General features: G+C 48.5%; 1 protein-coding gene across 2 annotated transcripts; it reads right to left on the bottom strand.

Moving 5' to 3' along the window:
- Positions 1-19: 19 nt before the first annotated feature.
- On the bottom strand, positions 20-15,131 carry BRD8 (bromodomain containing 8). 2 transcript variants are annotated; one of them, XM_048319843.1, is made up of 21 exons: positions 15,051-15,131; positions 14,680-14,776; positions 13,781-13,850; positions 13,468-13,517; positions 12,464-12,586; positions 12,239-12,319; positions 11,752-11,816; positions 11,039-11,175; positions 10,402-10,617; positions 9,009-9,153; positions 7,650-7,859; positions 6,961-7,241; positions 6,012-6,467; positions 5,575-5,668; positions 5,318-5,364; positions 4,768-4,982; positions 4,410-4,502; positions 4,158-4,226; positions 3,280-3,457; positions 2,529-2,633; positions 20-433 (listed from the first exon to the last, which is right to left on the bottom strand). In XM_048319843.1, the coding sequence occupies exons 1-21, from the start codon at positions 15,067-15,069 to the stop codon at positions 374-376; spliced, it is 2,811 nt and encodes a 936-aa protein (XP_048175800.1). In that variant the 5' UTR covers positions 15,070-15,131; the 3' UTR covers positions 20-373. The 2 variants fall into 2 exon arrangements, with proteins under 2 accessions (XP_048175800.1, XP_048175801.1); XM_048319844.1 differs by lacking the exon at positions 10,402-10,617 and adding an exon at positions 1,547-1,591.
- Positions 15,132-15,292: the final 161 nt, after the last annotated feature.

Here is a 15,292-nt window from a genome sequence, read left to right as displayed (position 1 = left end):
TCAGTACACTGCACACGGGTTTGTTCCCAGATTTTAATATACATCACATTTACACATCACTAGTAAAAATCTGTACACTTCACATTACAGTACATACGAGCCACCAGTTGCTAGCTAACACCAGAACACTGATGAAGCCCAAGACGACTGCCCTAAAACAGGCAGGGGGGCTGGTCTTCCCCTCTGGGGAAGTTTCTTTGGGTTACACATTCTGACAAGACACTGCTTTCCAGAAGGGCAAGTGAAGGTGGTGAACAAGGTCCCAGAAATGGACCTGCAGCTTTTCTTCCTCCTCCAGCAGCTGTTAAGAGTTGCCTGCTTGCACTCCAGCTCCAGATGCCTGGGATTCTGCTGGGATTCTGTGTCTGCAGCATCATTTCTTCATCTTCATGTCTGCCTCGATGGCGCAGCGCCGCCCTCTGGTGCCTCCGTCCTGCTCACAAGGCAAACAAACACAGTTACACAACCCCACAGGAACGTCCCCTCCGGCACAGCAGGAGGGAAGGAAGGAGGGAATTCTGCATCTGGCAACAACTTTTCCTGCCTTCACATCAGGAGAAAGGGAAGCTGTCCCTGCCTGCAGACCTACCTGAAGTTGGATCTGGACAGAGCAGGGTGCTGGGTTTGGCAGCATCTCTGCACTGCTGGAGCCAGGGCAGAGAGAGACAACACCTCTGGCCCAGACAGATGCTTTTGGAGCCTGGACAAAGCCTGCAGGCTTTCTCCTAAGCAGCAGATTCTAGCTTAAGGTGGGAAAACGAAAACTGCTGACTAACCTACCTTATCAGCTGCTGATCCCTATGGGAAGTGCTCCTCCAGTTGAGTGACCCTGGCTCTAGCCCCCTAGTTCCTCCACATAGCTCCTTTCCACGAGCAGAAGGCGAGCTGAGAGCTTCCTCTGATCCGCTGCCCTCTCTCTGGCTGATCTGCTGCCTCTCCTGGAGTACTCCTCTGTCTTTAGATACACGTGAGAGATAAGGACAGCTCTCCATCTTCCTCCTCTCTCTCCTCACAGTAACTCAGAGACTTGGGGTTTCCCAGAGGGAATACTTTTCCAAACGCTTCCAGATCACCACGGGCACAGAGCAAGATATTTCTGCAATCTTATTTGCTTTCTAAACCAGGAATGGATAAATGACACACAGCTGACTCCTCACTCTCCCAAGACCTTTTGTACTGCCTTGGATGTGTGGAAGGGGCAGCTGTATAAACATGAGAGATGTAGGAACTACAGGACTGCACCACTTGGTTTGTCTTCCCACTTACATGGAAAGAAAGCAGGAGAGAAGTCATGGAAAAAAGCAAAAGCAGATGACAAAACAAAAACACTTGGAACCAGAAGAAAAGACTGAAGCCCCTCCCGTTCACCCATTTTGAGAATAAGGGACTGAGATCTCTCTTCTCAGATCACAGTGGTGCAGCCCCCAAGTCAAACACACCCTGCTGCAGTGCTAAGGATGCTGTGACAGTGCAGTGATCACCCAGACAAGGAGCAGAGCACCTGGCAGCAGTACTGCAGAACCTGCTGGAGCCTTTCAATACTTACAAAGAGAGAGAGAAGGAAGGCAGGAGAGCCCATTGGGACACTGTCCTGTTAAAAGGCCAAACAGAAGGACTTATCAGGCATCAGCTACGGAAATGCACACCACACAGAAGCACTGAGCCCACACACGAGCGTAGAGGAACATGTGCCCCACTCCCCTTCCTGCAGGGTGTCAGTCTTATGCAGCAGGAACATAAAAACAGACAAAAAGCGGGATACTGAGAGAGCCAGAATGCCAGGAAAGGGATATTCCCTCCACAGCCATAGCAAGTTTGCCTGGTCTACCAAACAATTTCTGCTTGGTACAGCTGTCACTAGAACTAAGCAGGCAGTCCCTGCTGTAACAGTGTTGTGTGCACCAGCTGAGAGTACCTGAGATCACTTCATCAAGTTTGCATGTGTCATTAGAGAAGAAAAAAAAACCCAACAAACCTTCATTGCTTAGATCAGTGTGGAATTCAAAGGCTCTCCGGTGTATTTTATGCAGCAAACCAGAGTTGACTGATTCTCTAACTCTAAAAACCTGACTAGAAAGTGAAGGATATGGCAATTCCCCTCACCATTCTGCCATATCACAGAATCACAGAATCTGTAGAGCTGGAGGGGAACCACAAGGATCACTGAGTCCAGCTCCCTGCCCTGCAGGCCCATCCCCAAGAGTCACACCATGTGCCTGAGAGTATTCACACCTCTTCCAATACTCTCTTCATTTCCCTACAGTTTTTATCACCTATTTTAAAAAACAGGTAATAGAAGTATTTGGATGACAGAAAACGCTCATGAGACCTGCCTTTGGAATGCTGTACAGTTCTAGAACTGAAATCTAATCAATAGACACATTTAAAGAAAATTTGTTCACATGAAGATGCTGGAGCCACTCCAATTTCAAAGAACGTTTTGCCTCCTTGGTGTGGGAACTTCATGCAGTATCTTGGGATTCTTCAGAAGATCCCAAGTGCCCTTGCACAGGGTGCAGCATTCTCACCTTCTCCGAAGCATCCTGCTTGCGAGTGGAGTCTCGCCCCCGCAGGCTCTTTGCACTGATCCCTGACTCTGATGTTTGCATCATCAGTTGTGTGGCCAGAAATTGCTGCAAGGAAACCACACTCTGTTAAGATTGGCATGCAAAACAAGCTCAGTAAGTGTGTGTCAGTCAACTATCACAGACCACAGGCTGGGAACGATTGGGTCAGAGGCAGTTTCAGTTCCTTGTGTGCTGCTCAGAATAAGTTTCCTTATTTACCTCAGAAGCCACAAGTTCTGAGGAACTATAAAACCCCAATTCAAACTCTGTTAGCCCTACCATTTGGGACATTCTGCTTCAAAGGATATTTTAAATAGCATAAATTCACAGGGCAGTTTCATGTGCACTTTATATCAACATAAACCAGCACAGCCACCCAAAGAAGCCGTCGCATCCCCTGTCATTCACCGTTCTTGTTGCTTGTTTCTGTTCCTGAACCACGCCTGGTTCCTGCTGGCCTAAGCACTTCCCTGAAGGAAATTACGTTTGAAATTGGTCTGGGATGAAGCTATAAAAAATTTTGCTGTGTTACTTTTTTAACTCACCCACAGTGTAGTTCAACACAAACACCTGAGCTGCCATGAGAGAGAAGCAGGGAAGGACAGGACCCACTGCACTCAAACACACTGGGAGTGAAACTCTGGTCTGACAGCCAGACCTATGGACCAAGGCAGGTGCTCTGTCCTGCACTGGCCTCAGCTCAGTACTTTACCTGGATCTGCTCCAGGACATCTCTCTGCATCTCCACAGCCATGTGGTACACATCGTGGTCAGAGCTGTTGTACATCACTGCGTTCTGAAACATCAGCATAATATCCCGCTGGAACTCTGCTGTGGTTCGGATCAGCCCGTTCTCAATGTTCTTTTTGATGGTGGATAAATCCATTGGCCTGTGAAGAAATGCAGGCAGAACTGCAACAGAAATACTAAACTCTTTCCCCTCTCCTTTGCAAACAGCCGGGGTCTGTGATGTGTTACAGTGTCTATTTTATTTAGCTGAACAGCTTCTCGCCCACATGGGCTGTGCTCCCCAGCACCAAGGCCTGGGTCAGAAGACACAAGGTACCCAGCAGTTACCTGGAATGGTAACAACAGCCTGAGAGATCTCTCAGGAGAGGCATCTGCCTTCTCCAGGCACAGCTGACAGACACACTAAGGAGCTAGAGCTGCAGCCACTGAACTTGAACTGCTCAGGAGAGATTTCAGCAGCTAGCAGGGCATTCTGGTAATTCTTCCAGAAAAGTTCACCATCTGGGACAGTAAAAAATGCCTATTAAAGAACAGCTTTTAGGAATTCCAAAGGTTAAATCCTATTCTTGGATTGACACTGGGAGAAATGGATCAGTTTCGCCTTACTGATAAAATGTTCTGTGTAAGTCAGTGTACTTCACTCGAAGTCAGGACAGTGTACAGGCCTGTTACTGATGATGACTCTCTTCTTGGGGAAGCCTGCTTCTGACTGAATCATGTCCGAAAAAGAGTACTTTTCCAAGTCTGCACAGCAGGCAAAAACGACATTATTCCTGCCAGAAATCCCTACAAATGTGCAAATATACAGAGTTCTAATCACAGAAGACTGCTGAAACTCACCTCTGCACAATGCTGTGGTAGCCTGGTGCTATGTCATCAGTTACAGGCTGCAGGAAGACATTGGCATACCTGCAGAGATAAAGAGTCCACTCAGTGCCTGTCCTTGCTGGTAAATATTTGTTTCACACTCTCCTGTTTATTTGTCTGTAACAATACGATTCATCATCTCCCAAGAGAGATAAGCCTCTGAGATGGGAGAGTGGAGACTTGTCTAGGATTAGTCACTTCTTTCTGCCAAGACATCAAACTCACCTGTGATTAGCTGCTGCTCTCCAAACCAGCATGATGGCTTTCTTCCAGATCTTTTGAGCCTGTATCGCTTCCTGGTCCTCACTGCACACTGAGCTGGGAAGAGAAGAATGTAATTCCTTCAGGAGTCTGCACACAGCCTCAGAGCAGAAAACCTGTGGTTTGTTTTGTCCTTGACATGCCTGCGCAAATCCACGTCAAAGACCGAAGGAAAAAGTGGGAACTGGTACTGAAGTGCTGCCTGCACACTTGCCCTTGTAAGCAAGGAGAACCAGACAAATCATCAACAAATTCCCCCTTAGGACCCACTCAACAAACCACACCTGGGAACCCTCCACTCCCTGTGTGCCCTGACACTCACAACTGCGAGGAGGCTGGGCTGCTGGGGATGGAGTCGGCGAGCGCGTGGGACTGCAAGGGCGCGTTGTGGACGCTGAAGCCATCGTCGCTCTCGCTCACGGGGGGCTCGTTATCCATCTCTGAGAGATACCCCTCACCCTGGTCTTCTTCTTTGGGTTCCTCCAAACTGGCAGCCTCACTGGCACCGTCCTCATCATCCTCCTCACCCTGCCCATCCTGAAACACAGAGTCCATGAGCTGGCACAGCCAGCTACAGAAGCCACTCAGAGCCTCCAAATCAACTATGGCTCTGTGAGCAAAGTGATTTTCTTGTTATGCTGCTGACAACTGCACTGGCACTTCCACAAAATCCCAGAATGCCCTGCTTCTCCCCACAGACCCAGAAGCACATACACAAACACCTTTACAGTCTGAAGCAACCTCCCCTTCAGCTGCAGGCTGCTCACTTCTCAGTGCAGAAAGCTGAACACAAGCTTTGCCTTTCAGCAGACAGCAGCAGCAGCAAGATGTTGCTAATAAACTCAAGATGGCTAAAACCAACTGAGAATTACCTTCATCTGACTCCTAAACAGGGCTTGGGCTTCCTCCTTCATTGACTCTGTCAAAGAGAGAAATGCAGAAAGATTGACTCTCCCAAGCAGCCTTTCCTACAAAAGCTCCTGCACCAATGCCTACTATCCTGCAGTAATTACCACTGTTCCTACACGTATCTTTTCTCCCTCCTCCCCAAAAAACCTGAACCAGATAACTAACAACTATCCAGCTAATAATGTTGCATGTAAAAGATTTCCTAGCTGAATTAAGTTACCTGACAGCTCAAATTTGTGCTGAACATCAGCCTGTGAGGAGTCTTCACTCACATTTGGGACTTGTGGAGGGGATGAATCATCATCAGGTGGGGTCTGGAGGGAAGAGAAATGCACAAATCTAGATGTTTGTGTCAGCTTACTTCAGTGAAGGTGTGGGCACATCTCACTCACCCTAACCTAACTCCAGGCAATGAGGTTTACTGAGCATCTTCCCAGCAGCAATTCTGCACATGGCTGGGGGAGATACACAAAGGTACTGCCTAAAGCAGAGCTGCTCTGCACATCGCAGCCTGACTCCCAGGAAACAGTCAGTCACATTCACTGAAGGGTCACCTTCAACCCAGCACTCATCCTTCCTCTAAACTTCACTCCTACCTGTCACAACTGCTCCTCTCTTTCCCCACACCAGTTCCAGACAGCCTCTCTGACCACATACCTCTGTCTTCACTGGATTGAGCACTGCATCTTCTCCCTGGGATGAATCTATCTTGATTTCAGAAGTCTCTCCTGATGTTACAGCTGCTCTTTGATCTTCTTCTACCTCTTGGTTTCTAAGCTCTGGTGTTTCTGTCACTCTTGCAGTTGCTGGTATGGTTTCTTCAGAGCCCAGCTGACTCTGGTCCTGCTCTGCAAGTTCAGTCTTTATTTCTGACCCAAGCTCGCTGATGCTCATTAGGTCTCGAATTCCCTTTGCCTCTGGCTCCTCACACTCCAGTCTCTCCTGCTTCACAGTCACAGACACTTGGGGTATCTGGGGCTGTTTCTCATGCTCCTGACGAATTGAATGTTCCCATGGGCCAGGAAGGGTCTGAGGATCATCAGTATCTTCGCAGAAAGAAGACAGAGCAGCTTCAACAACTGCTGCATCCAGGACTTCAGGGTGGTCGTCTACCTTTATTGTCAAAACAAACACAAAGCAGTGCAGGCCAAGGTCAGAAAGAGGGATTAAAGAAAAATCCATGCTTCTTGGTACTGAGACAACTGTGGAAATCCCAGACTACTGGGTTTACAAAGTTGCCTTTTGCAGCCAGACTTGGATCATGCCCTGCAGGAATCTCTCCCGGAGCTTCAGTTTCAGAAATACTGAAAGCATCCTGGAAAAGATGCTCGAGCAGCACTCATCTGCCTGCCAGAGACATGACCCAAACCCTACCCAAGAGAAGCAAGAAAGATTTCTTTCTGCACTCTGAAAAGGAGCACCAGTGTCAGACAGGCAGCAGTGGTGTCCTTTCCTAGTGATCTGGAAAACGATCTTGAGAATGAGCATTTTGGAATAGTTACCTCCTGCTTGTTTAAACTAACTAAATTGGTGAACAGCAATCATTTGAGATTAACCCAACTGCATGTGGAGCAAAAGGCACTGGCACTCTGCTTTCCCTGTTTACCTTGTCCTCAATGATGGCTATAATATTTCCAACCGTGTCAAAGTCCAGCTCTTCCCCCGTATAGGACACTGCAATATCCATTTTCTCAGCCAAATCCAGATCTTCTTTCCCATCCATGCAGTGATCTTTGGAAGACCCTGCAGTGCTGCCAGCCCCAGAACCCAGGCACTCTTTCTTGATGGAATCAATGATCATTGATATTTCACTGCTGTCCATGGACACTGTCACAGTATGGGAATCAGACACTGCCTCCATGGAAACACAGGCTTCTGGCTGGCTCACTGCACAAGGATGAGAGGGGCAGTCAGAGACCAAGGTGGAGAAGTCCCCACATAAACAAACACTGCAGTGGGTAAGACCAAGCACCAACCACAAGTATCCCAGGCCCACCCACACCACCACAGCGTAGATAAATAAAAGACAAATATGGGTTTGCTTTCCCACAGGAGAGACAAAATGAGATTCCAACCCCTGAACCACAGTCCAGCAAATCACCAGCACCCCCACCCAGCAACCCTTGTTTAAAACCATCTGTTTACTCCAGAACCCAGCCATAACCATCCTTTTTGGCCAGGATGGTGAGTCTGAGGTGATAAAGCCCAGCTGAGAGCTCGCTGGGTGCTGATCCCACGGGAAGTTCTGCTTTTCCAGCAGGACGTGACCTCTGAGTGCGTAGCTCAGGAACGCACCTGTGGCTATGCTTTCTGGAGCTGCAGCTGGTGGCACAACGGCTGGTGCTGACAGTGTGGGCATCATGACAATAGTGGCCTGGGACACAGGCTCTACGGGGGGTGGCAGGAGCTTAGCTGGAGGCTCGCTGGCAACAGCGGAGAAGGAAGCAAGAGGTGAGGTGAACTGTGCAGGACCAGCTTCTAAAAGCCGGGAAAGCGTAGGAGCACCTAACAGAGAGTAGAAGGGAAAAGCACATGAGCAAGAAGCAGCCACCACTGAAGTTCACAAAGCCACCACTGGGCTCTTCATTGTCTGGTGGCTTCTTCTGGGAAAAGACATGGAGAGATACCTATAAACAGTCCCAAAAGCTGTACAGAGAACCTGCACCAAAACCACACGACTCCTACTGTGTGTGCAGTCTGAGGCGGAATCATGCAGCTACGGAACACTGCGCTCACTGCAAGGGCTGGACAGACTAAGCCACACATGCACAGAGATGCCCTTCCAAAGGCTCATCCCAAAACAATTATGGGAAATCTGAAAAACAGCGCTGAGAGAGCCACACAAGGTAAGCCAAGACAAACAGTCATCACAGGAGCTGGGAGGGAGCGGAGCGGATCTCTCTGCAGGTTTTTCCTGCAGAATTCCTCTTATATCAAAGGCTGCCATTCATCTTAGCTGTAACTTCCAGTCTGAATTTACTGAACTGTCTGGACCAAATTAACAGGTCTTAAAAAACCAAATGTGAATAAGGAAAGCAAGATTACTTGTATGGAATTCTGTATGAATGAATGACATATATTCTCAGTTGCAGACAATGTGATTTAACCACTGGTCAGCAGAAGCTGAGAAAAAAAATTCACCTTAGGCAGGTCGTTCTGAAAAAGCCCAATACAGAGAGTCTTGCACTGCCCCCCTTCACCCACATCCTGTGGAACTTCCTCTGGAGCTCAGTGGTCTAACCCTCAACACATCTCTAAGATACAGCAGAGGGAAGGCACATGAGTTCTCCAAATCCACAGGGAGCTGTGTTTGACACGTTGGGAATCAGATCTTGACCATTTTTTCCCCAACTCCCCATCAACAAACCCTTTCTTTCTACACTCAAATGCCTGGTATTAGCCAGTGTCAAACCCAGAAAACCAAACTGCATGGATCAGGACTGAATCAAATGTAATTGTTTCAGTCACTCTTTTTTCTGTAAGGATTAGAGTCTTCTTAAAAAAGTAGTGGTGAGCTGGACAAGGGTACAGAAATAGGGATACAACTGAAAGAGAAGCCCCCAAACCAGCCAGGTAGACATCATCTTTCTCCAGAGAGAATTCACGGAACAATCTGAAGGTACATCTTAAGGTACAGGGAGAGGCCCGAGTTACCTGAAGCAGCTGGAGATGCAGGGACAGCACCAGGTGCCGACTGCATTTCCCCACTGTGCAGCACTGGAAGGACACTTCCTACCTCCAGCAGCACTCCTGAGCTGTTCATGTGACCAGAAGCCACTGCCATTTCGTTTTCACCGACCTGTCAAAGGAGGATGAGACTGAAGTTCCTGGAGATACCACCACACCAGTGATTCTCTGCCAGATGCGCACCTCCACGAACAGGACCAGCATCTGCTGTCCCAGCATTTCTTCTGCACTTTTTATTCAGGTTAGTCCCTGCCTGAGGCCCCTCATACAAGTACAGAACATGAGAGTCTGAAACTCTGTTGCTGTTCTTCAGCTGTAATACAGCTGCAGTGCCACCTTCCTTTGAGGTGAGGCCAAGAGCATCATTTGGTTTATCACAGTTCTTCTGTTCAAGGACCTCACAACCCTTTACACATATGAGTCTCTCTAGATCCTGAGATGGCACAGAAATATCCCTTGTTTTGAGTTGAGAGAAAGAGAAGTACCAAGATGGAAAGTAACTTGATCAAGGTCACACAGTGAACCTATGATGGACCTTGAAACAGCTGTAAACCAGTCCTGTTCCTACAAAGAAAACAGCCTTCCACAACCATTACCTTTCCCTATTCCATTCTATGTTACATCCTGCAAACACAGAACCCATGGAACACTTAGCCAAGCTAACAAATAGAAAAAACCCTAAATCTGACTACTATGAAGAAAAAAGTCAACAGCAACACACCTACTCCATTGCACAAGCACTAACCCAGGGAATCTGTGTGATGAGCAGGCTGATGGCTGCTGTTTTCAGACTGGGCTCTGAACAGTGTCAGCATCTCCTAAGACTTCCAGAGTCACTAACACCACAAGTGGGTTCTCATCACAGTGATGTAACCACCTACAATTAGGAGAAAACTGAACCACTTCAGTATAGGCCATAAACCCCATTCACAGATTCCCTCCTCTTGTGCTAAGACGCATTAAAAATATTGGAACACAACTTCCTGACAAGACGTAAAGAACTGTGAGCCCAGTGTAGGAATCACCAGGAACAGCTTCATGGAGGCTGATGGGGATGATGCTGACTAACAAGATCCCTCCCCTGAGGAGAACAACTTCCTCTAGCAAACCCTGCAACTCCAACTCCTTATGACTGAGGGGACAGCCAGTCCTTTGTGCTGCATGAGCCCTGCAGTCCTGCTGGGAAAGGGTCTCACCTCTGCGGCTCACAGGGGTATTTATACCTCTCAGATATGACTTCTGCTGGGACTCTCACAAAACTGCACATTTTTAAAAATTCTTTGCAGATCCCCCTTTTTCAGTGGGAGAGTCTGGAGCAAATTGTTTGTGTGCTTGCATATATGAGCAGAGAGCTCCATACCAGCCTGGGGCTTGTGGGCAGGAGACTGCCCTTCTTCAGCAGCTCTGAGAGCAGAGGGGAAGGAGGCGGAGTTGCTTTTTGTCCTAGCATCTTTTTCTGGGGTGAATCATCAGTGACTGGGGTCATGGGGGCATCCAGGGGAGCAGAGCCTGGAGGGGTGTCAGGGATTCCAATGAAGGAGGCAACTGGGGTGCTGGGCAATGTCCCTGGCGTGACCTGAGAAAGAGAAAAACCACACTGTTCAAAGCCACACTCCACCACACGGACCAGCCCCACTTGCTGCTTCCCCCAAGAGCATTGATCCAGCACACCACAGACACCTACTCCATTCACTCGCTGCCCCTACTCCAGGCATGTGCTTTCACCCTTTCCCTGCCCTGCAGAGCCACTTCCCAGGCACTCACAGACTGCCTGGCCAACCCACTGATGCCCCTACAAGGCCTTTGATCCAGGCACCGGACCATCACAGACAGGGAAGAGGACATGGATCTTGAGCAGCACTGTCATCAACCACACTACAACACTAGGAGTCTGCAAAGCAAGGCAAGGGTTTCTCCCCAGGCCCCTTCTCTGTGATGGATGCAGAGCCCCATGTCCCAAGCTGGGCTTTCCCTCTTGCCCAGAGAAGGATCCTTACCCCTGGACTGGCATCATCCCCAGCAGGCTGGGACAGATCTCCCAGGGAATAATCCCCGCCAGGGGAGGTGGAGCCAGCGGGAGAACGAACCATCACCCCTGTGAGTCTTCGAGGTGGGTTCTTAATGGCCTGGCGAGCTGGAAGAGAACAGAAACCAAAGTGAGATTGCATGGCTCCATCCTGGACAGTCCCTAAGTTACCTTTGACTTTATCCTGAAGAACTTTAAAAGGACAATTTATGTTGTAGGAATTTCTTGCACTCTGCTAGGCTCAGTTCCCAAATAATACAAACTCTGGGTAATGCACTTCAATTGCAGGTTTCTCTAGCAGTTGGGTATTCACCACCTCCCACCATCAAATTAAATGCCTCAAGAGTTACAAAGAATTAAACATTCAGAATAAAAGTCTCTTCCTTTTATCTTCAGTCGCCAGGGAAAATAAAGGGGTGAAAAGCCTGACATTCTAACACAGAGCTCCTTACTAATCCTACTTCCCCTTGGATACAGCTTTCCTACAGATTTTGTTCCTCTTTCAGAAGCCTCTGCCTTTTACCCTGTTAAAAATATAGTGCTGGAAAAAGAATATAACCTTTCTCTCCAACTCTAGGGTCAAGGAATTCCTCCTGCAAGTCTTAACAAGACTTAAGTATTTTCTAAACATTCTTATAAATATACATATCTGTGGAAAGGGAAGGCAGCTCATTTCCAGGTTACCTTGATAAGCAGCATCTGTAGCCTTCCTCTTGACTTCTGCCTCCTCCTCTTCCATTTTTTTCTTTCTGTATAAAGAACAAAAACTTGCTGTCACAGGGTGTCTCAGTTCCCCCTTCACAATCAGTTTTCTGACCCCCACCCTGTTATCTCCAGACAAGAAGAAACCACCCCTGTGGACTTGGGCTCAAATCCCCCGAGGAGAGAAGCAGAGCCAGAGAATGGCACACTGGAAATTTCGCTTCCAGCAGATTATCAAAACAGAGGCAGCAAGCATGATGCCGCAAGCCATGGCCAAGCTCTTTACTGAGCAGCTCCAAAGGATGTTCCACACCAGCTGGTATCCCCCAGTCCAAGCTAAGTCCCCCTTCAGAGGCCAAAGCATCTGCCCAGCTCATTTCTCTTAACCCAAAGTATGTGGGGCAAGAGATACTGGACAAACAGAATGTTAGGAAACTACAATCTGAGAAGAAATTATTAAATAACTCACATCATAATCTCATTGCAGAGCTCCTCCAGTCTGTTATCCATGTGTCCAGCCTGGATCAGCTCTGCATCCTTCTTGAGTTGCCTGTAATCATGAAATCGTTTTACTTTCTGATCACTGAACTGGACACCCTAAAGCAGCATTTTCACCTCAATCACGACCCACTTAGACAGCTTTTTCAGGACAGGACTCTCAGGTGTGCAACATTTTAACACCTCTGTCATGTACCTGTATTTTTCCTGTGTTTCTTTAATAATTTTCTTCAACTCCTCAACCCGCTCTGCAGTCAGTTTCCGCACAATAACATCTTCCACAGTTTCCACAACTTCTCCCTTCTCACCACGTTTTCTCCTAGAGGGTAAGAGAAAAAATAGAAGTCAGACACAAAACACAGAAACCCCAGTTCTTCTTTCAAAAATGGCTGCTCTCTCTCATTCATGACATGCTCATGCAAAAAAACCAACTTCTTCCAATTCCCTTAAATTATATTGGACAGCACAATGGTCAATCTCTTCAGCATGTTTTTTCTAATTCACCCAGTGTTAAAGTCTTCAGAAACAGATCAAAGATGCAAGTCCACTAAAAATTCTCAACCTGAAAAAAATCATTCCACTTGAAGAGAAATTTAATTTCTACCCAAGAAGAAACATCTGTTTTTCTGTTCACTAAGTCTACTAAGCCCTTTGATTTTTCAACTCTAGTGCTGAAGATCATTCACAAACAAATCAGTCACACACAAATATTACTTTTAAACATCCCATCTTAAAGTTAATTTGATGTTAAGTCTCTAACCAAAATGCCTGGAATTAGGAGCAGCAAATATCTGAGATCACAGAGCTGTAGTGATAACAGTGATAAGAAAACTAAGAAACCACTGCAAAATAGTGACAAATACAGAACATCTCCTTTCTCACTCATTTTCTTTTCTACCCCTATTCTCAATGACAAATTTATGTGTAAAGCTTCTGGTCAATAAGACTAACGTGCAGTGTTTTATTCCAGCCAAATAAATATTATCTTTCCCATATGACAAACTCTGATCCCACTGTCCCACAACAGCTATTCCACCTGAATTTTCTCGTTCTGAAATGCTCCTTTTGGGAGGAGTAGGTTGGGGGAGAAAGTAATTTAAGTAAGAAAGTAATTTAACGCTGACAAGGACTCTGCTGTAAGAACCCACGAGTCCCCCCTGAGCTGCTGCAGGCTGTGCTGGGGTCAGCCTTTGTACTCACTTAGGGGTCTCCGTGGTCTCCAAGAGCTCCGAGTACTGAGATGCACAGTGCTGGGAAGAAACAAAGGAAGTCAGAGGACAGTTTGCTTGCCCAAACAGCAGGACACACCAAAATACATGGACATCCACAAATTCCTGAGGCAAGGAATTCCACAGCTTAATCACATGCCTGGTGAAGAATCTCTTTAGTTAGTCTTACTTAGTAACTGGGTACTGGACAAAGCGAAGAACAATTAATCCTTAATTCGTCCTCAATATGGCATTTCTGATTGTGCAGAGATTTGGTATCCAAGATTCAAATGTCAGTGTCTTACCTTTTGGGAAAACCAGTCAGGTGGGCGTCCTGGCTCTGCAAAAGGTTTGATGGCTCTGCTGACTGAGACCCTGTGGGAGGGAAATGGCAAGTCACCATCAACTTACCTTCTCCCCCAACCAACATGCAGAGAAAAGATGAAAACCTGTCTTCACATCATTGAGAAACCCTCCTAAACATGATAAACTCACCACGGAGTTATGTTGTACAAGTCTCAAAAATATTTGCCTGCTTCTAATAAACAATAATTTCACTCCTTTGTTTTGAAAAGCAAGTTTCTTGCTTCTGATTACATGATTAAATTTCCACAAAACCCTTACTTTAGTGAGGAGAAAAACACAGCAAAGCAGAGCTATAGGTTAAGTGCACAGGAATCTGTTACCAAATATCCTTGTCCACAACTCACCTCGTCTAACTATGAACACAGAATCATAGAATGGGCTGGGAAGGACCTTAAAGATCATCTTGTTCCAACCCTTTGCCATGGACAGGGACACCTTCCACTATCCTGGGTTGCTCCAAGCCCTGTCCAACCTGTCCATGGACACTTCCAGGGATGGGAAGCCACAACTTCTCTGGGCAACCCTTTCCAGTGCCTCACCACCCTCACAGTAAAGAATTCTTTCCTAATCTCTAATGTAACCCTCCCTCTGTCAGGCTGAAGCCATTCCCCCTTGTCCTGACACTCCATGTCCGTGTCCAAAGTCCCTTTCCAGCTCTCATCCCTCTTTATTTTGACAAACACACCTTTTACGCAGTAGATATGAAGGCAACAAAATGCCTGTCCAGGTACACCTGTCCAGGTACACCTTTAACACCCCATCTTTGTTCTGAACAGAGGCAGCGGGGTGACAGCACCCGGTGCTCTGCACACGCCGCCCGCCTTCCCCGGTCCCGTACCAGTTCTGGTCGCCGCTGCGCATGACGGAGGAAGCCAGGCAGAGCTTCTCGCGGATGGACCAGGGCTCGGTGGGGCCGGCGCTCAGCAGCTTGTGCTCTGCGGGACAGGGCAGGAGTGCGCGGAGGCAGCGCCCGGGCACACCGGGATTCGAACTCGCGGCTCCCGCAGCTGGCCCCGCCCCTCCCGGCCCCATTGGCCCCGCCCCTCCCGGCCCCATTGGCCCCGCCCCGCCCCGCGCCACCGTTGGCTCTTCCCGGGAGGGTCCTTCGCAACCGCTCCGTTCTCCTCGGGCCATTTTCTTGCCCCTTCTCTCCCCCAGCCCCGCCGCCGCTCGCTCCCCGCCGCGTCTCCCGCCCAGCCCCGCACTCACTCCCCGGCCCCGCCGCCATCTTCCGCGCCCGGCCCTGAGGGAGGCAGGGGCGGCACCGCGCGCAAAGCCCACCGGGAGGCGGCCGAGCCCTACCACGCCCCCCCCCCCCCCGCTGTCTACGCACGCGTGCGGACGGCCCGTTGCCGAGGCCCCGCCCCCTCCGCCCGAGCGGGGGGCGCTGATTGGCCGCGGGGCGCGTGTGCGGTGCCCTCATTGGCGGAGCGGGCGGGCGGCGAGGTTTG

Source organism: Corvus hawaiiensis, chromosome 15 (genome assembly GCF_020740725.1).
Source record: "Corvus hawaiiensis isolate bCorHaw1 chromosome 15, bCorHaw1.pri.cur, whole genome shotgun sequence".
Classification (NCBI taxonomy): domain Eukaryota; kingdom Metazoa; phylum Chordata; class Aves; order Passeriformes; family Corvidae; genus Corvus; species Corvus hawaiiensis.
This window is presented reverse-complemented; position numbering and strand designations above follow the sequence as displayed.